Genomic DNA, 22,930 nt, shown 5'->3' on the forward strand with positions numbered 1-22,930 from the left:
TTGTGAGGTTGAATTGTCGTCTCGTGGCAAGTCGCAGCTGTATCATCAGCCTGATACAGTGAAAAGGCAGATTAAAACCGAAGTAAGCAGCCTCAGAATCATCAACTCCTCTCGGGACGTCGAAGAGGAGCGAAGCAGATCCATTGCACCTCTCAAGATCTTGAACTCTGAGCCTCATCTTGAAATCATGGAGTATGGCCCTTTTATTCATCTGCCATTCTCGAACATCTCTGCTGAAAATGAGCTCTCCCCTGTTGACACCCTCCAGCAGCAACTTCAACTGGGACGCCATGAGAGGACAAGTAGTAACAGTTGATGAGTTATTACCGACACTTGGCAAGGGTGTTATCGTTTAGGACTTTAATTTTTAATCAAAAATTGTGCGCCCGAGATGCCCACATTTGGGGCATTCGCAGGGGTCAACCAAGTCGCAGTGCAATGACAAGGCCTCGCCCTGTGGGAACCGCCTTCTTAATCACGGTAACCCCCACGCCAGGTAAGTAATTATTATGTATTGGAGTGGCACTTAGGGATGTCAATCCCGGGATCCCGAATCCCGAATCCCGGGATCCCGGTCCATTTTTGATACCTAACTATCCCGGGATTTTTCAGCCTCAATCCCGGGATTTTCGGGATTGGAAAACCTGAAATTGTGAATTATTGTGTTTTTCCAAAAACAATTCAATATAGAATCACATTTACGGTGATGAATATGTGTTTTTCATAACTAATTTATTTTTTAAGTGTTTGACTAATTCATTCTACAGGCACAGTCTACAGTTGTATACACATAAACATAATATACATATACTGTACTCTGTACTGGCTGAATAGAATTCGCATTATCGGTTCACATTATTCGCAGAATGGTTGTTAATTGGTTGTTATGTTTTTACGATTGTTTCTGTTTACACAGCACCAAAATTACCAGTCTAGACGGCGCAATATTTGCAATAGCGTAAATATCATTTCCTTGAAATGCACTTAGAACTCTGTAAATAATTCAGAAATCAGAAATAAACAAGCAGTAACTATTCACTTTCTGTCTAATTATTCCTCTTCTCTTTTTCTATCATAAGTAGAATATCTAGTTGAAGTTTATATAGTTGGCTCTACTTAATTTAATTCAGTAGTGCTTCAGCTTTCGCGTTGTTCGGTCGGTATCGCGCTAACGGTCTTATTAATAAATTTCCTCATTTCCGGTCTTACAAAAAGTATTCTATTTTATTATTAATAGCCTATAATTATTTCTAGTGATATTATTTCAATTTGAAGTGATAAAAGTGTGAACTCTATCCCGTCCTGATGGAGAATACAAATGTTTTTGTTGTACATAAAAAAGACTCTGATGAGTCATCAGTTTGGAATAGTTTTCTAACTTCCAAGGACGGAAAAAGTGCTCAGTGCAAATCGTGTAAGGCAGTTCTCAAGACTCTGGGTGGATCAACTAAAAAAGGTCTTCACACGCATTTGCTAAGTAAGCATAATAAAAAAGTATTAAACCAAGCTAGTGCTGCTACTTCTGTCTCTTCTTTCTGTCAACCCACGAAACGTGAAGACAAGAATAAAAGGAAAATTGAAGACTACTTCAGCAGTGGAAAAGACTCCTTGGATGAGGTTTTGGCTCGTATGACAGCTTTAGATGGTCTACCATTCAGTGTCTTCATCACTTCTCAAGACTTGAGAACTCTTCTCATCGCAAAGGGGTACAAGGACTTACCATCGTCACACATTACAATTAGGAAAAGAGTAGTGGGCTTCAGTGATAAGATAAGGAATGATGTTATGAGAAGCATTAATGACTTTAAATTATCTGGTGAAAGGTTCAGCTTATCATTCGATGAATGGACATCAACCAACAACAAACGTTATATGAATGTCAATGTTCATGGACTTAGTAAGAACTGGAGCTTGGGAATGTTGAAAATTAAAGGGTCATTGACTGCAGAAGCTTGCGTGCAACATCTTAAAGTGTTCCTGGAGAGGTATCATCTGTCATTGGAAAGTGATATTGTCGCTATTGTTACTGATGGCCCAAATGTCATGCTCAGAGTAGGAAAACTAATCAATGCAGAACATCAACTGTGTTTTGCACATGGTATTCATCTAGCAGTTTGCGATGTTCTTTATGAAAAGGATCGTTCTATGAAAAATCAAAATGAAGAAAAATCAGAAAATGCAGAGTCAGAAGAAGAAGAAGAAGATTATGATCAAGTAGAGACTGAAATTCGTTCCTCAGAAATGTCTTCATTTTTAGAGGAAAATACGGACGGTCCAGCTGAGATTACAATTGATAATAATAATTATCAATTGATCTCAATACAATTATATCAAAAGTTCGTAAAATCGTGAAATTCTTTAAAAGATCACCAACAAAAAATGAAACAGTTCTCCAAAAGTATGTTAGGGAAGAAGAAGGAAAAGAGCTCACTCTACTATTGGATGTAAAAACTCGGTGGAACTCGATGTTGACGATGTTGGAACGATTTGTTCACCTGAAAACATCCATAAAAAAGCATTGATTGATCTCAATAGAAGTATTGAATTGACTGAAGATGAGTTCACTGTAATCCATGAAGTTGTTAAAGTTCTCACACCGATCAAATTGACTGTTGAGGCTCTTTGTAGGCAAGATGCCAATTTGATAACTGCTGATGCAGCAATGAAGTTCATGTTTTCGTATTTGGAAGCCGATTGTTCTTCTACAGGGTTCTCAGAGAAAATGAAAATTGCTCTCCAGAAACGTGTAGCACAGAGACGTAAGGTAGAATTGTCTGGTGTACTCAAATATCTTCAGAATCCGCAAAAAAATGAAGTAGAATCTGAGTTCATTGAACAAAATTTCCCAACTCCAACACAGAAGACTATCCGTAATCAGATTGTAAATTGTATTGAAAGATTGAAGCTCGAAAAAAATATTCAGAGACGGAGCACAATGATGCTGAATACAGACGTGAACAAGAACGAAATGAAGAATCGACCGAGAAAAGATTGAAATTATCAACTACGATGTTGAAATCTGTTCTTGAAGCGAAGATTGAAAAGAGCATGATATCTGCTAATCCCGAAACGCAGAATAAAAATTTAGATGCTACGTTGAGAAAAGAAATGAGCCTCTTCGAAAATGGTGGAGTGAAAGGACATCATCTGGAGCTGGTTTACAAATATCTTTTAACAATACCTCCTACCAGTGTGGAGTCCGAGAGGGTATTCTCTGCTGCAGGTTACATGTGTAATAAACTCCGGAGCCGGCTCGGTGACGAAACACTTGACGCTTTAATTTTACTTCGTCGTCATTTCCAAAAGATGAGAAGGTGAGGAAAACTTGAAATTTAATATTAGAAAAAGATCAAGATTGACATTCAACTTTGAAATTTCTCTTTCTCCAATGAATGAAGGACATTAATGTAATGATTTTAGTGTTTCAATTAAAAATGTTTTTCATTTTTCTCTCCAGTTTCTAACAATTAGATTGGCTGAATTCATTTAGATTTTTCTCTCATATATATAAACTTCCTATGAATATGTGAATGTGACATAGTTGCTGAAGAACGAAGATGTTGAAAGGTTGTCAAAATTGCAGTGAAAATTATTTGCTATTGCTACTCAATCAATAAATCAGTGCACTAACATCACCATCATCTGTGACAAGAACTTGTGCGCAGTTTCTTGCTTGCTTTCCTCAGTTCTCAGTATCATCTAGGATACAGCAAATTTAAGGTAGGACATCAAATAAAAAAGTTATCCCTAATATTGAAAACATTTATAGAAGTAGAATGTTCAATTTTAATATTATTCCTAAGTATTTTTCCATTTTAATAAAACCCTCTCCCTCTATAATAAGCCCTTTTTCATCTCCACACACTGTTACTGAACATGTAATTGAGGAGGAACAATTGGTTAAAAATGAATGAAACTGATTTTTGCCAATCCCGGGACCAGTCCCGGGATCCCGGGATTGATATTGTATAATCCCGAAACACCGGGATTGGAAATCAGTCCCGGGATTGACATCCCTAGTGGCACTAAAAATACGTAGTTTCTTATGGTCATATGCTGTTTTAAAGCAAAATTTTAATTCTAGTTTGGGTATAGATATAGCCTACAGTTACTGTAAAAAGATAGTAATTGATACATGAAGTAGTAAAGTCCATTCCACACAGCACGTGGCGTGCGTGGCTGGACGCACGCCACGCCGGCTACGCTAGCCACATGCCAATTCACACCGCCACGACTGTTGCGATGCTATACCGGCCACGTTTCCCGTCAGTATGCAGGAAGATGTCAACTCCGACGGTCCCGTGGTGTGAATCTAGATTTTCTTGTGGCTTACCTTGGTTTGATGACTCCAGCAGCAGCAGTAGGAGTGATAATGAGCTGGTTTTATTGTATTCGGTGTCAGCAAGGGACCAGTGGGTACATCCAATCAATAAAAAAAGGAAGACCTATGGCGAATTCCATCATTTAATGCGCGACCTTGAGGCTGACAATGATAGTATACGTTCTATACGATAGTATACGTCTAGTATACGTTCTGCGCATGCTCGGACCAAAACGTGGCCGGACACGTTTGAAAAGATCGCTCAGAGAGCGAACGGTAGCCACGCGTGGCTAGTATAGCAAGCGTTGCCGCGTGGCCGTGGCTGCTATGTGAATTGCTTCATTTGATTAGCTAGGAAGCGATGTTTTGAAAAGTAGCTAGCGTGCGTCCAGCCACGCACGCCACGTGCTGTGTGGAATGACCTTAACTGTAGTATAACTAAGTTGCAATCTTTGTAGGTCCTTATTGTAAGTCTTCGCCTCTTGCTGTTAATTATGCAATTGGAGCTACAATTTAATGCAATATATTTTCAACTGACAAAATAGATAAAAATGATAATCAACAATTCAGCTCCATGCAATACTTGTGAATTCCTTTGAATTCAATTATTGAGTGGGTGATATATAATGGGTTAGTTTTGCAATTGGAGCTACAATTTAATGCAATCTATTTTCAACTGACGAAATAAATAAAAATGATAATCAACAATGTAGCTTCATGCAATACTTGTGTATTCCTTTGAATTCAATTGAGTAGTGGGTAATACAGACCTCAATAATTGATACACATCGATCAATTTTTCAACAATATTTTATTGAAAGCACACAGAAGCATTCTAACAGTACCGGTATATAAATAATAGGAAATGACAAAAGAAATATATAATCAGTACGGTCCTACGGTATACAGTCTTGATATCAGTCTTCTACTAGTAAATATGGTATAAAATACTGTGTGATATCAATCAATACCTGAGATACAAGTCAGTCAAGTTAAGCCAACAAATACATGTACCGTATCAAAACATATTCAAATATTAGGTATTCACAAAAAAATGGTTATAAAATTAATCTGTCTATAAGTGTTCTACTATGAAAATACTGTAATTATGAAAATACCTTCACTGTAATAATCTGAGAAATTACACAAAGCAGTAGACTATTTTTGGTGAAATTTGTACTAGTCTCCTTATTCAACAATATCACTGATAAAATGTCTATAGTAGCTTAAGCCGCTTTTACACCAAAGTTATTAAAAAAATGTTAATAACTTGATCCTTATAGATTCTATTAGATTAAACATAACTCATCATACACATGATGAGCATATTTGTTTGTCAAGTTCCGTTCAATCTAATAGAATCTATAAGTATTAAGTTATTAACATTTTGTTAATAACTTTAGTGCAAACCCAGCTATACACTGAAACCAAATTTTCTCTAGATATCCTGGTGTTCTGTCGCAAATAGTCCTCGATCTCGATAGTCAAATTTGAACACGACTATTATAGCATAAAATTTAAATTCATTGTCACTTTAATAAAGTCTATGGTGATGTATAATATTGCAAAATGTCCGATTCGCTGACACGATAGGCCTTCTTATTACATATTCCATACCTTAGTCCATTATTCCTGTTGATATTCGAATTTTATCCAAGGCATTCCTGGCCCATTAAGCTTCCCTCTTCTTCTTTTTTGGCTGTTGTTCGAGAGCTGCCGGCTGATTGGTGTGTTTGATAGGAATACTCCGTTTGCCGTTCTGATTAAGCTCGACCATTTTCGGCGCAACTAGAGACAAAACTCCATCGGACGACAGATGAGACTCCAATTTCTCTAGGTCGACATTGTCAGGCAACTGGTAACGTCGACAGAACTGTCTCGACACAAATCCGTGCTTGTCTTTGCGTTCCTCGTGTTTGCCTTCGATAACAACACTGTCCCCCGACAATTTGACAGAAATCTCTTCGGGTTTGAACTGTTGCACGTCTAGATTCACTTTGAAATTGTTGGCGTCCTCTTCTACATTCGAAATTTCACTGTCGAGCAGTCTCCATGGCCGTAGTGAACGAATTCCCAGAAGATTGTTGGATGGTAACAATCCTAAATAACGGTCGTAGATCGCAGGATGATAGAGATCGTCCACGAAATCACGCATCACGTACGGTAGAACCGACATTATAGCAGAAAACTTTGAGTAGTTCACGATTTCGAAGTTAACGTTTCAAGTTTTGATAGCTGAAGCAAACGTTCAGCGTTTATATAGCCCGGCAGTACGTTTCGGGAAGATGGCGGAACCATCTGGAAAGATTTCGACCAATCGCAGCTCGTGGAAGCTTCTGGAACTGCTCTGCTATTGGTCGGCTGTGACGTAATCTACTTTCTGCGCCAAATTCAATGTAGAATATTCTCGAGGAATCTTGTTTACTAAAACTTTTCCAGAATGCTCGCTTTTGTTTAGAGTGAACAATTGATATTCCTCTGCACTCAGGTTCCTCGAACCTTGCAGGGACTTCCCGTCTTTAATATAGTTATGTATGATCCTATTTAATGGTATTTTTTTTATAACCATTTTTGTCATTGTAATTATGTTTTTGGGACAAATAAAGATTTGATTTGATATTGTTGTTTCACAGGATTGACATAATATTATGTGACAATAGAATATTTGTGTATCAAGTAAGCTTTTTCCTACAGAATTGTACTTACAAATTATGCATGAGAATTAAATTAAAATATAATTATTATACTGCAGGGTACACTTAATTCTTCTTATAAGATACTTGTTTTAAAGCACTGATAATAGTGTTCCTAAGTATTAGTAATAACAAAAAATCTGGTGTGGTACACTCACACAACTTTCCTAGCTCATATTTGAAACTACGATCAGACTTCTGTATATGTGTATATATAATTGTTTTCAAAGTACTTTTTCTTTGTGTGAATAATTGTGAAATTCGATGATTTTTTTAGTCGTCATATTTTTAAAGTTGTCAAAACAGTTGTTCTACAGATGAAATATCTCGACTATGTGTTCTTTTTATGAACTGCGCTACCTACCTACTTCATGCACGAGAAGGAGGTTACTAAGTCCATCTCCCAAGGATGGGGTGAACCCCCCATAGTTTTCCCAGAAAGAAGACTCATGCCAGTTGATAGAGCTGATAAATAACTATCCATGGTTTAAATTTGAAGAAAATCGTTAAAGCCGTTTTCGAGAAAACCGTGAAAAACATGGATTTTTAGTCATTATCCGCCATTTTTCTCAAGAATATTACGGAGCTCATGGAATTTTCCCAGAAATGAGACTCATGCCAGTTGATAGTGCTTATGAATATCTATCCATGGTATGAATTTGAAGAAAATCGTTAGAGCCGTTTTCGAAAAAACGGTGAAAAACATGGATTTTTAGTCATTATCCGCCATTTTTCTCAAGAATATTACGGAGCTCCTGAAATTTTCCCAGAAATGAGACTCATGCCAGTCGATAGGGCTTATAAATAGCTATCCATGGTATAGATTTGAAGGAAATCGTTAGAGCCGTTTTCGAGAAAAACGTGAAAAACATGGTTTTTTAGTAATTATCCGCCATTTTTTCCGCCATCTTGAATTGGATTTTATTGAATTTCTTATTATCGGATCCTCATGGTATAAGGACCTTAAGTTTAAAATTTCAAGTCAATCGGTTAATTAGGAATGGAGTTATCGTGTTCACAGACATACACACACAGACCAACACCCAAAAATAATTTTTTTGGACTCAGGGGACCTTGAAACGTATAGAAAACATGAAATTAGGGTACCTTAATTTTTTTTGGAAAGCAATACTTTCCTTACCTATGGTAATAGGGCAAGGAAAGTAAAAATGATTACAAAAATAGTTATTACACTACCGCGTGCATAATATGCATTATATTATAATATAATTAATTATTGTCATGTAAAGGCTCAGATGACATGTTAAGCCTCTGTCTCATCAAACATGTTTAACAATACAGACAGTATTTTCGTTTAATTAATCATTATACTGTATATAGGTACGGTATGTACATTCAATATATATGTAATTATGTATATATTTTTACTTTCCTTGCCCTACTACCATAGGTAAGGAAAGTATTGCTTTCCAAAAAAAATTAAGGTACCCCAATTTCAAGTTTTCTATACGTTTCAAGGTCCCCTGAGTCCAAAAACATGATTTTTGGGTATTGGTCTGTGTGTGTATGTGTGTATGTGTGTGTGTGTGTGTATGTGTGTGTGTGTATGTGTGTGTGTGTATGTCTGTGAACACGATAACTCCATTCCTAATCAACCGATCGACTTGAAATTTTAAACTTAAGGTCCCTATACCATGAGGACCCGACAATAAGAAATTCAATAAAATTCAAATCAAGATGGCGGAAAAAATGGCGGATAATTACTAAAAATCCATGTTTTTCACGTTTTTCTCGAAAATGGCTCTAACGATTTTCTTCAAATTTATATCATGGATAGCTATTTATAAGCCCTATCAACTAGCATAAGTTTCATTTCTGGGAAAATTTCAGGAGCTCGGTAATATTCTTGAGAAAAATGGCGGATAATGACTAAAAATCCATGTTTTTCACCGTTTTCTCGAAAACTGCTCTAACGATTTACTTCAAATTCATACCATGGATAGATATTCATAAGCACTATCAACTGGCATGAGTCTCATTTCTGGGAAAATTCCATGAGCTCCGTAATATTCTTGAGAAAAATGGCGGATAATGACCAAAAACCAGGTTTTTCACGGGTTTCTCGAAAACGGCTCTAACGATTTTCTTCAAATTCAAGCCATGGGTAGCTATTCATAAGTCCTATCAAATGACATGAGTTTTTTCCTTGGAAAATTGCAGGAGCTCCGTAATATTCTTGAGAAAAATGGCGGATAATTACTAAAAAACCATGTTTTTCACGATTTTTTCAAAATAACTTGACCGATTTTTTTCAAATTCATACTCTGTATAGTTATTTATCAGCTCTATTAACTGGCATGAGTCTCCTTTCTGGGAAACTAATGGGGGGTCCACCCCATCCTTGAGAAATGGACTTTGTAACCTCCTTCTCGTGCATGAGGTAGGTAGGTAGAGCAGTTCATAAAAAGAACACATAGTCGAGATATTTCATCTGTAGAACAGCTGTTTTGACGACTTTAAAAGAATGACGACTAAAAAAATCATTGAATTTCACAATTTACACAAAGGAAAAAGTACTCTGAAAACAATTATATATACACATATACGAAAGTCTGATCGTAGTTTCGAATATGAGCAAGGAAAGTTGTGTGAGTGTACCACACCAGATTTTTGCACTTGAAATGGCATAATTTTCAAAACCGGTTGTCTTCAAAAAATAAAGGGTACTGGTGATTTATACAATCATTTTACATCACATAGTAAATTCGTATGACTTTTGTTGGTGGGGAGTCCCTTGCGGGAAGGTCCCGCCTGAATATATAATAAAGGGCCTTACGACTGTCATACTTCATTGAAACATAGTAATCAAATAAATGAAAGATCTGGTCACTCTATACAAATAATATTATGCCAAGCCAGTTACAAACACATCTATTTTTGACGTCCTTATAAATTCTACCAGATTAAACGGTACTTGTCAAACACTCACATGATGTGTGGAGACTAGAGATACACATAATGTGTTTGCCAAGTTATGTTTGATCTAGTAGTATTTTCAAGGACGGCTAAAAAACGGACATACAAAAATCTATGTGTGAGTAACTAGACTTGTCAGATTGGTTTTACACACCGTGTGATACAGCAGTGATATAGTGTGATATATATAGCAGTGATACGTGTGATATATCACACACCGTAAGAAGCCCAAGAAAAATGCGACCAGAGAAAAATATTCATGTATAAAGAAATAGACTTCAGATATGTTTCAACAAAATTTATTTCAATATTTACACATTTCTCAAAACACTTGGTTCGTGAAAAAAACAGGGAACATTATCCTCTCAACACAACTATTTATAAAAATTCAACAAACTGTAATGCTATGACTTACTGTATTATCTCATCCAATACACTAAACAAAAGGTAATCTTTCTGCATTTAACTAAAGTAAAAATGCCAATCAAAAAAATCATATTCAATCAGCCATTTCAAAGCGTTGTTCGTAAACTTTAAAGGCTTTCTTTACAAACAATTCCTTAAAACATTCCTAGCCAAGCACGCTTTGATTGCCTAACATAAGGAACCTAGCATTGATTGGTTAGACTATAGTGAGGTCCAAGTTATAATGACAGTGAAGGAAGATAGGAGAGCAGCTTTACCGATGCTCTGCCTTGTCAGTGCCGTCTATAGAAGATAGCTGATAACGGTTTATCTGATGTTACATCAAAACAGTTCATTCTTTTTTGAAATAATCAGTTATACATGTATTTTATTTGTAAGAAATATATTTTTCAATGATTACATAATAAAGTTTCATGATTAAGATTGAATATTTTATTAATTAATTATATTATTTCACATTGTTGAAAACCGATCTGGCAACGTTGCGGGGCTAGAAAAGGATAACGCTATTTGATTTAGCGAATGATAGATAGAAACACCAATGTTAATAAAATACTGCCATTATAATGTGGAACTCACTATATTATACAGTAGTGTTTAATTTCTCCCTCAGTGAGATGTCAAAGGCGAAATTCAGTGTCATAAATTGTCTTGTTCTTCACATTGTTTTTGTAGTTGCTGTTTATGGTTTCTGGTGGAGTCATAGATTTGTCTAAGGCGCATGAGCAGATGCTGAAGGTTGGTTCCATACCTGGCAGAAATGCCGATAATCTCATGTTCGTCACCCACGTACTCCCTGAGTTCAGCTAGGCCCGCCTGACAAACAGACAATACATCATTATTATAAAAATCATTTTTGGAAGACTGCCTGAAGGCCATTGTTGTGAAAAATTGATCCAGTTTTTATATTACTTTTCGTTGTTGGAGTTCCAATAAAGATTTTTTGAATTAAATAAATAGATTTTATTGTCGTAGACCAATATAGGTAATTGACAAAGTCATAGTAATACAATTACAAAATAATAAAGTCAAAGTAATAGTTTCAAGTCACAAAGTAGAATTACATCAAGTAGAATCGAAAAACTCTATCAAACAATAAAAAGGTCAGTGGCGAAGCTGAAGGGAAATCTAAGAGTCTGAGACTCCCCAAATTTAATTATGATTGATGGGAATATTATTTTTTATTAGCACGCATACATTTCTTTGCAAATTTGGATAAGAGCTGGTGCCTTCCAAACAGTTCTGTGGCTCTCTGTCTAGCCGACACTGCCAACTGGCTATCTATTCATTCGCATGGTGAGGAGTCTCCTACTTATGAGACTCACAATGGGCGTGGCGTATTGTATGGTTGCTATGACAACGTGACGTAGTACCATAGCTATGTAGTAGGATTTGGAGTCTAGGCTCCAAGCCTAGACTCCAGCTGTGTTTATAGTTAGAGTTCCGTCTGTATCGATGTCTAGATCTCGATGTATCGAACGGTCGACAATCGTCTTCAAACATCGATGCTTTTCAAAATTCGAAGATTTCAATTCCAAATAAATCAGTTGGTTTGTGGTTCCTGTAATACTAGGTTTGTTCTTAACCTACAACTCGGTTTTACGATTTGGCTTTGGTTTACTCAACAATAATAAACCAAATCCTTTTTCAATTTTGGAATTTTATCTTTAATTTGTTGAACTTTTAGCACAATTGCTTATTTCTTAATAATTATATAATGGTTGAGTGTAATAATCTGGTGAAGTATGTGCTTCAAACTCTGTTTTCTTCTTTGTCTTTTGAATAAAAATGTGCTTTGAAAGATAAGCGGTAAGCTTTAGAGTTCCTAGACTACCCTTTTAGTTATAGGTAGCTTCGCCACTGAAAAAGGTCTCAAAACCAACCAAACAAAAAGTATTTTTTTCAAAATAACAATATTTTCACAACATTTGATATCCAATGGCAACTTATTGTACATTCTCACGCCGATACTGTCATAGTGTTTCATGCTTATGACAAGACGTTGATATGGAATATCAATGTGGTCTTTTTTCCTAGTGTCATAAGAATGAATATTGGATCTTTTCTTCAAGTTAAGGAGATTCTTTCTAGTATGCATGATTACTACTAATAATATTATTAATGACTAGCAGGTAACCCGTGCTCCGCAAGGGTCTATTTAAAAACTTGACCTACTGAAATCTTGAAGGATTTAAAATAGGCATATAACCATCCTCGGTAAATTAAGAATCTATATGCAAAATTTCAAGTTAATCAGTCCAGTAATTCAGACGTGATACCTCAATTATATTATATCTTTCCTCTATTTTATTATAGATTATTACAAAGAACAGTAGAAAACATGAGGATCATCCAAAAAAATAGTTTCTGACGCCTGTTCAACACTATGATATGCTGCTATAATGTGATTCACGTTAAACTGTCAGCCTTCCTTAATAAGATTAACCAATTCCGAAAGTTCAAATTACAAAGTCAATCTCACGATAGACTAGTAGTTCTGTGAACAGTAGACCTCACGCAGTATTCTCATCCACAAGTACCTGATTGAAACTATAGACCTTATGGAAATACAGCAACAGACTAGCTTCTCTACACATCTGTGTAATCACTTGTCAGCTGATTTATGATGAATAATAATTCTATGTCTGATTTGTACTCTAATATTGAAGGAGGCTCCTTTTTCCTTTATATTATTCTTGAAATGCAAAATTTCCAATAACCTTGTATATACGTCGACCTTGTATATCAAAAAAGGAACATACCTGTCAAATTTCATGAAAATCTATTACCGCGTTTCGCCGTAAATGCGCAACATATAAACATTTAAACATTAAGAGGAATGCCAAACCGTCGACTTGAATCTTAGACCTCACTTCGCTCGGTCAACTAAGCAGAAGGCAATTTAATCACAACTGCAATACTCTATTTTAACTACCTAAATTCACCTAGACAACAGTGTGTTTGGTGTTTGGTTCAGACACATATAAACATTTAAACATTAAGAGGAATGCCAAACCGTCGACTTGAATCTTAGACCTCACTTCGCTCGGTCAATAATAGTTGATTTTTAGACTCTGTGAAATTACAAATTATAATGATAAAAAATAATTTCACCTCAAATAGAGCAGCGGAGAAAAATAAACAATGAAAAATCGAATATACAAAAACCTGATCTCAGAAATATTTTGTCCGAAGCCTTCCGCCGATGACACAACTTGTATGTCGAATATGTGTGTTCACACATGTGTCGAAACACTTGTCCTGTCCTAGTGGCCGGGCTTAGTTGGTGCTAGTGAAATAGCTGCTATTGAAACTTGTTACACTCATCTTAAAGTAGCAACTAATCAGAAGCTACTACTAAAAGTGCTTGAGGAGAACACGAAGCTAAATTACCAATCGAAAGAAGACATTTCCCCTTTATTTTGATATAAAATTCTTACTTATTACTACACCCATAGCCACCTCTAATACAAGGCCCCGGCCTACGATATTGCAACGTCGCAGTGTAGGCCTAGAATCTAATACATGATTGGTGAAAAAGATTTTAAAAAATACCAGCTGATCTTTTTCACCAATCATGTATTAGATTCTAGGCCTAAAATGCGACGTTGCAATATCGTAGGCCGGGGCCTTGTATTAGAGGTGGATATGCTACACCCCATATTTCTGAGAGAAAAGTTATACTGAAAAGAAAAACGTATTTTCTGTACTATGAGTTAGTAGTACTACCAATGATAGAGAAAATAATCGATTAGCAAAACCTCGAGTACTATTAGCACTACCAATGACAGAGAAAATAATCGATTAGCAAAACCTCGATTACCTACTGTTAGCACTACCAATGACAAAGAAAATAATCGATTAGAACCTCAAAACCTCAAGTACTGACCTCGGCACCAGGCAAGTCGATCTTGTTAGCAACCAAAATCGAGGTGCGCTCCGCCAACCGCCCGCTGTAGGCTCGCACCTCGTCGCGCAGCAACCGAAACTGCGCAGTAGCACTCTGAGCAGTGGCGTTCTGCGCATGCGCAGTAAGGCTGGCCGCAGGTGACACGTCTAGCACGTAGACAAGGGCGTCGCAACGCTCCACGTGTCGCAGGAAGGCGACGCCTAGGCCGCGGTTCTTGTGCGAGTCTGCTATTAGGCCGGGAAGATCGGCCACTGCTCACAAAAATGATAACATTCGTGAAAATCAATTTAATTTTGCTGCACAAAAACATTTGGAACTAGGGAGTTTTAGCATAGGGAAACAATAGCTTAAGTAGATATCTCGTGGTATAGGACGTTTATGTCACAACTTTTACTGTTAACTCAAGCCGATTACTGAAGATAAATGTCGTTTTTTACTGATGAGAGTGTATGAACGGCACAATATGAGAGACTTACCAGCGTCACACAGCTTTATGGGAAAGAGCTACGTGGACTATCGGCTTGAGATAACAGTAAACATTGCGACATAAACGCCCTATACCATGGCATATCTACTTATGCTATTGTTTCTCTATGGTTTTAGATACAATATTCAATGATAAGATACATAGTTTGTAGTTTTTGTAGATGTCTATTCAAACACCAGAAGCGCTGTATGTTCACGTTTTCGTCGCTAAATAGTAGAGAAAGATAGGATAACATCGTTGCCACCGTTTCTCTGTCTTGCCATTGCCTTCTGCAGAGGATAGCTGATACCAGTATATCTGATATAATATTAACTGTTCATGCTTATTAATAATAATATTGATTTCAAACTTTATAAAATAGAAACTCGGGAATTTAGAGTGCAAATTTCTAGTGAGAAAACATGAAGATCCGAATACATAACCTATTAACTTGCGTGTTGATAGGAAATGACATTGGGTAATACCATAGAGAAACAATAGCATAAGTAGATATCCCATGGTATAGGGCGTTTATGTCGCAACTTTTACTGTTACCTCAAGCTGATAGTCCACGTAGGTCTTTCGACAATAATCGACATTAATCGGTTTGAGATAACAGTAAAAGTTGCGACATAAACGCCCTATACCATGGGATATCTACTTACGCTATTGTTCCTCTTGGTAATACGGCGAGGCAGAACATCCGAAAGGATCTCTCTGCCAATAAAAGCCATGATAATACATAAAAATCTGGTGTGGCGCACTCACACAACTTTTCTTGCCGTTATGAAAATTAATTGATACCTGACGCTAATATTCCCGCGCATCTCAAGTCTACTATTCAAAGATCTGAGCCAGCTGGTGACAGGACAATAACGCTGGAAACACACGAGGTCTGCTATCTCTTCATAGTGAATGATTTAATGGAATCAACATAATCAAAATAATCACATTTTCTCGAATATCGAGTTATTTTCAATTTTAGGTGAAAATGTTACTGAACATTAATTGTAGAGATTTTCATGCTCAATCTTTTCCATTTGAAATGTTCTGTTTAAATTGTATCTGAAGCCTGATAATTGGGAATCTAAAATCAAACTTTGCATAGATGGGGCGGAGCTCCTGAAATTTTTACAGATATGGGACTTGTGGCAGTTGATGGAGCTTATCAATGACTAATTTAGGTGTGAGGGGCCGAAGCCCAAAATTCCCGGATACAGGAGCCGACTCCTGTATCCAACTTCCACCCCTGCAGTATATAGGCCCAAAGGCCTCTCCTGCAGAACTTGCAACTCTCCCGCGCGTGCGAGCTGCTTCTGAAAACTCAGGCCGCAGTGATATTATGATCAGCACTGAGTTAGCGTGGCACTATGATACAAGTATCATAGCACCACTCACTGTCCTCGGCCTGCTACCAACACTGTTTCCAGTGTCAGGGGCAGACCGAAATTTTCCGCCTAGTGTTAGTCCTCCTACTTCGGTCTACTGGTGCTACGAGGGCACCACTTCTAAGGGTTACTGTGGCTATTTATGAAAAGAAAATTTTTATTACGATATCTAGTCTTGTTGTTCCTTAATTCTTTAGTCAATTTAGCCCCAGATGCATAAGCATCAACAATAAGTCAGTCAGTCAGTCAATTAAAGATTTTGATATTATAGTTTTTATGTGCTTTTCTCGTTTTATTAGTTTTTATAGATTTTCATTTATTCATTTCAGGATGATATTTTTGTGCCACAGTACCTCATAAATCTAGAGCAAACCCACGTCAAGTCATTGTCAGAACCTCCGTCAACCTAGTTTGGAGGAACCAACCCCAGTCAGTCTTATAGTCACGATTACTCCAAGCGTTCTCCACAGTACAGCATTCATTACTTCTGATATTAGCAGTCAGGTTTAAATTAAAGTTTTATGTTGTCAAAGTTAACCCATCAGTCCGGTATACGACCAGCACAAGCGAGGGTACGGGGCGTCCCCCAGGAAGCCATGAACGGAAAGAGGCATATGCCTAGCATATCCTGTGGCGTAGCTCAACCCAGCCCGCTCGCTGCCTCTTGACCCCTTCCAGATTCTATCCAGTCGGGATCGTGGGAAAGCCAGGGAACCTGGCTATTCCCTGGCTAGACCAGGGAACCACCCACTGCCCAGTGAGGCCCCCGGATAGCCAGCAGCACCGTTTGACCTCTTCCAGGTTCTAGCTGGTCGAGATCGTAGGATACCACCTTATGCAGCCCGGGAACCACACAAAGGCCTCGCCCACGACCCCCAGAGGCCACACCACGCCCCCGCCAGACAAGAACTCACCTCAGGATTAAGGTTGACTAATTTAGGTATGAATTTGATCAAAATCGTTGGAGCCGTTTTCGAGAAAATCGCAAAAAACCATGTTTTTGACAACATTTTCGCCATCTTTAATTGAATTTGATCGAAATTGTTCATGTCGAATTCCTATATAATAAGGACCTTAATTTCCAAATTTCAAGTCATTCCGTTAATTGGGAGATGAGATATCGTGTACACAGACGCACATACACTCATATATATATATATATATAATATATATATATATATATATATATATATATATATATATATATACACTTTTTTGGACTCAGGGAGCTTGAAACGTATAGAAATTTACAAATTGGGGTACCTTAATTTTTTTCGGAAAGCAATACTTTCCTTACCTATGTTAATAGGGCAAGGAAAGTAAAAAATAATAATCAACTATACTTTCTAAAAACGTGTATATTTAGGTCTACTTAATTTTTTATAGTTTCTATAAATGTTATGTTAGTTAATTATATTTCTACATTGTTAAAAAAAATATGGTAACGATGCGGAGGTGGAAAATGATAGCACTATCTACTTTGTCGAATTCAAGGATAGCATACAACACTATCTGTCAGTCAACTGTTTGTGTCAATCTGTGACTGTATGTCAATGTTAATCAACTGCTTTCAATTAAAACGTGGACCCCACTGTTGTTTGAACACACTGATTAAAGGCGGAATCCCACATATCAGTATCAGACTCATGCCCGGTTGCAGAGTCGTTACATAAAATCAAACATAGCTATGTGAGACATAGTTTAAATCACTGACATAAATGGTTGGTCGTTGCACAGTCGTTTGTCGAAGCCCATTTAGCTATATCTCGAATTAGCATCACACATAAGTCACACTGCAGAGTCTCTATTCACTTTTTTCCGTACATGCTTCTATCCAACCAATGTCTTGGCATCGGGCAAAGTTTCCTTCGACATCCTATTATATTAAGCTAGCAATTTCTGTATTTATATATCTGGTTATTTATGTTAACGAATCTGGTAACGAATCTCGAAAACGGCTCTAACGATTTTCACAAAATTTGGAACATGGTAGGCTTATATGATATAAAGATTCGATTGCACTAGGTCTCATCCTTGGGAAAACTTGTTGCACGACATTAAAATGATAATTCATCCTTGGCTGAAACAGCTGTGGATAGTAAAAAAGTGAGTATGTGAAAAATCAAAATATCGCATCCCCGAAATTCATAAGATGACATATGGGCCAGCTGTGAAATTTAAGCACGATCATTTTAGAGAATTGTGTTCTGTTTATCAATAAATAAAAATAACGAGCGATGCTCGGTGCCCCGATATTTACTGTGAACAGACCTAAAAGACCTCACATAAAACTGATAAATCATATGGCGAATCTTGGCTTTTGGCGAGATTTCTCACCATATTTAGCGATAATATTACAGAAGGTTTTTAATAAACATCTTCCAAAAAAAGCTATCACAACCTTTAAAATGAATTTGGCGAGTGTAGATATTGGATTTAACAGCACGACTTCGGGCCCATAACTTAAATGACCGTTTTTAGCTATTGGAGACATAAATAAGCTCTTTTTGACGACTCTGCAACGAAATCATGTGTCTAATTGGGCGTTTTTAGTTTTATGGGAGCTATAGTTTACTTTGACATCTGTGCAACGAAAAGTGGAGATATGGCTTCATAAATAAGTTAAATGCCTGATTTTAACTTTATGTGACGACTCTGCAACCGGGCATCAGTAACCGGTACAGTGAAACATAATTACTCCAATGATTTATGACGAAACTATTCCCAAAACTAACTAGATTCCGGGAGTCCACCTATAACCAGTGTGTTGTCATAAAATAACTTTCAATGAACATCGACATCTAATTTTATTTATCACTGAAGAACAAAGTTCCGGAAATTGATGACGGTGAAAAATAAGGTGTGGCCTACCTGTTATCTGGTCGTAGTCAGTATAGGTGATGACCCCTAGGTGAGGCCTGATGGTGGTGAATGGATAGGATGCCACTTTGGGACGGGCTCTGGAGATCGCCTGCAGCAAAGTGCTCTTGCCAGCGTTCGGCATTCCCAACTGTAAATATAGATTTTTATCAATTGAATACAAAATAGAATGACTTTTTTATCAGCTCAGACAGAGTATATCAGCTTAACATTTTTGGTTTTGCCAGTATAACACAGAGTAGAGCTATACATGAGCCATACATGATGTCATACAACTTCCGAGCGCAACCAAACTATATTATAAATAGAACTGACTTAACTGTTTGCCGAAGACAATTCACTTACATCAGCAATTAACTTATTAAATTGGTACCTCAACACTTTCTAGAAAAACATATTACTAAGTCATCCATAAGAAATATAGTTGAATGGATAAAATCTGTTAATGTATCTCACCTCTTTCATAATTGATCTCCTTATCTTTTGTCACCTCCATATAGATTTTTAGCTTATAGATTTTTAGGTGTTTTTTCCTATAGCCATCTCTGTAATAAAGCACTCCTTTTGTTTATTATTTATTTTTATTTTTCAATATTGATATATCGATTAAATGTTTTATTAATTTTGTAAGTTAAGATTTCTAAGATTGATACTCGTTGCAGCTTGTGTGCTGCATCTGGTTTTGCTGGCAACGCCTATAAGCTAATTTTGAGAAGAATTATTATTTATTTCATGTTAATGTTTAAATTAAGTTTTCAATTGTGTTTTTGTTTTGAAAAAATTGTATTATATTATGGCAAATGAAGAATTTAAATTTCAATTTGAGAGCTGGATTCCGACATATCAGTATTAGTAAATATAGCATTATAAATATTACTACAATAATTTACCAAGTTATTTAGCAGTATGGTTCATCTGTTAGGGTATTAGTTTGGAAACGTATAGGCAAGTTTAATCCTTAATAAGATTTATATAAATTTTCAAAGTTGTAAAGTCCTTTTCAAATCACCCGGTAGATTTATACGATAAATGATCATGACTGACAACATACCAGTCCGAAATTAGCGATACTGCGCAACTCGAGAATGTAGGCGAGCGACTCTCCGGGAGCACCCATTTCGGCGACGGTTGGGCGCTGCTGTGTGTCACCGATGAAGAAGTGGTTGCCGCGCCCGCCTGCGCCACCACGCGCGCCCACAAACAGTGCGCCGGCGCGACCCAGGTCACCCACCACGCGATCCTCGTTCAAGAGTGGACGCACTACTGTACCCACTGGTACCTGGAGACAAAGAACAACTTAATTAGTTCATGCCCACCGGAACCTGTAATCAAAAAACAGATTAAGTGGTCCAAAAACTCTTGAAATAAAAATTCTACATTCATAGAGGTCATTTCACTTATTAATATCGGGGCACCGAACTTCGCTCGTTATTTATTTATTTATTTATTGATGAACAGAACTCAATTCTTTAAAATGATTGGGGAAGGACTAACAGGCACAGCCCAAAAGTGTTTCTTCCCCGAATTTTGATTTATATACTATAAATATTCCAAAAAGTAGGTTATGTTCCATACACTTGAATTCAGGTCAAATTTTCAGTCAAAATATTTCAAAACATAAAACTTATAATTTAGATTGTTTACAAACCAAATTGAATAACAGAATAACAAAAAACACTCACTAATCAGAACTGTAAAATAATGATTAACTTTGAATAATATGATATACCATCTCATGTCAACAAATCAGATTATTTTGATCAAGTCAAATTAAAATTTCTAGATTTCTCGCGAGATACGGTAAGCTAATTGATTACACAGCTGATCTCCCACACAGGCACACGCATCTTCTGTTATCGACAGACGACAAAATTACAATCTGTTTTTCCAAGGATGAATTATCCTTTTCATGTCCTTCAGCGAGTTTTCCCAGGGATGAGACCTAGTGCAATCGAATGTTTATATCATAAACCTACTAAGTTACGTTCAAAATTTCGTGAAAATCGTTAGAGTCGTTTTCGAGATCCGTTGAACCTAAATAGCCAGATATAAAAATATATACAGAAATGCTCGCTTAATATAATAGGATTTAAGGAGGTTGTTTTTCTAAGGCTGGCCACTAAACATGCTTGCACATGTATGTTTATCATGCACACACACGTGATCAGCATGCATGTTTTGTCATCAGCGAGAGCTTTCTAACATAAAATAAAGAAAAAATAGCAATGAATAAATCACTAGAAAATTACATATTTTAACGATAGAAAAATAATTTAACCTCAAATAGAGCAGCGAAGAAGAAATAAACAACAAGAATTTGAAACACAAAAACCTAACCTCGAAAGATTTTGCTCGAAGCCTTTCGCTGTGTGACACACCAATGTATGACGAGCATGTTCACATGCGTGTCCCACTGTTAGTGGCCAGCCTTAGTTATGAATGTCCTACAATATAATGAATATATTATATTAATTTATAATATATTATATTAATTTATAATATATTAGATTCTCGCCTCTTTCCGAGTCAAGGATTTACCAAAAATAGTTAAATCCAGGACATAAAACAGCGTGATTTTAAAACCTCGACTGAGGTACGGTTTTTAAATTCAAGTTCTAGACTTAACTGAGCAAACACAATTCAGTTATTGTTTTGGAATATTTAAAATCCAAATAGATGTCATGTAATACCTAAATTATTTGGATTAGTAGTCCATCTAAATTCATAATTTATAGTTTTCATAATATATATTTATGAATGCGACAATATATTGAAAACTTGATCCTTCCTATTAATAAAGCCAAACATTCACCACAGCCTCGAGCACTCAGTTGAAATACTCGACCACCAAGTACAAATCAATTTATGATCAGACTGTCAGTAAAGGCAATTTTCTACTAAGGAGAAGGCAATTTAATCACAACTGCAATACTCTATTTCAACTTCCTAAATTCACCTAGACAACAGTGTGTTTGGTGTTTTGTTCAGACAAATCAAACTTAACAGAAAACATCGATGTTCAGGAAACATCAATGATTCCCTATTTTGAACAATACTGCCAGTTGAAAGTGAATTTAACTGGAGTAGTGCCATTTATTAGGCCTGATTTTACCTTGACAAGCGTGTGTGGTGCATTACGACCGTGGCAGTGTTTGCTGCCCCCTGGCTCACCACTCTCAGCCTTCACCAAGGGACTGATGTGACCCAGGCCCTGCACATTCTCACAAGCCTGCAAAGAAATTGAAAAATCAAATCAAATAAAATGTAAAGCGAACAAATTAACAATTAAATGATGTAGATAGTTATATTTATAATTTATAGAAATTATATTAAGAATAAAATAATTTTCTATGCATGTGAGCATAAAATAAACCTTCATTTAATAACTATTATTTATAATATTATCATGAATAAGAATATCATTTCGTTATTATATGTGATAAAATAAATTAACATTTCCTTAATTTTTATGTATGCATCTTAGTTTAAGTGCAGTAGCATATACTTATATTTATTTTTCCTCCACCTACTGTCTAAAGTACTTACTTTACTCCCTGAAACATAATACTAAAGTGTCACTTTTTCGCTCTCTGTAGTAAAAACAGAAAAACTCCCTAGGGAGGAAAAGAGACTCCATTTAAATAACATGGGAAGCATCTCTATTTTAAAAACTTACATTGTAATAGGTAAGAAGGTCTAAGCTCAGATGAGGAAGCATTTATAGAGTAGTCAGTCATTGAGCCAACTAAATTCAATACCTCAACCAGATTCGATCAACATATGAAATATATGTTTGTATGCTAAAATTATCACAAACTTCATATCACTATACTAAAAAAATGTATAAATATTTTGTTATATTCCATGCTATTCGAAATACCAGCCAACGAATATTCCTTATTGACTAAT

At 36.4% G+C, this 22,930-nt stretch overlaps 2 protein-coding genes and 1 pseudogene across 2 annotated transcripts in view; all 3 read right to left on the bottom strand.

The window, feature by feature from the left end:
• Positions 1-361: 361 nt before the first annotated feature.
• LOC120350746 lies at positions 362-504 on the bottom strand (annotated as a pseudogene).
• A 4,666-nt stretch (positions 505-5,170) lies between these two features.
• Positions 5,171-6,759, bottom strand: LOC111063985 (alpha-crystallin A chain-like). Its single transcript, XM_022351652.2, has one exon. The coding sequence runs from the start codon at positions 6,495-6,497 to the stop codon at positions 5,994-5,996; it is 504 nt and encodes a 167-aa protein (XP_022207344.2). The 5' UTR covers positions 6,498-6,759; the 3' UTR covers positions 5,171-5,993.
• A 3,475-nt stretch (positions 6,760-10,234) lies between these two features.
• Positions 10,235-22,930, bottom strand: part of LOC111043676 (mitochondrial ribosome-associated GTPase 2) — a 103,756-nt gene continuing 91,060 nt past the window's right edge. The window contains 5 exon segments of the mRNA XM_039422686.1: positions 10,235-11,193; positions 14,267-14,538; positions 19,013-19,151; positions 20,073-20,300; positions 22,134-22,250. Coding sequence (XP_039278620.1) covers positions 11,017-11,193; positions 14,267-14,538; positions 19,013-19,151; positions 20,073-20,300; positions 22,134-22,250 — 933 coding nt within the window. The 3' untranslated portion in view covers positions 10,235-11,016.

Source organism: Nilaparvata lugens, chromosome 3 (genome assembly GCF_014356525.2).
Source record: "Nilaparvata lugens isolate BPH chromosome 3, ASM1435652v1, whole genome shotgun sequence".
Classification (NCBI taxonomy): Eukaryota; Metazoa; Arthropoda; class Insecta; order Hemiptera; family Delphacidae; genus Nilaparvata; species Nilaparvata lugens.

What these genes read in the sequence shown, in the direction of transcription:
- LOC111063985 (XM_022351652.2), bottom strand. Translation starts at nt 6,497, where the DNA reads ATGTCGGTTCTACCGTACGTGATGCGTGATTTCGTGGACGATCTCTAT.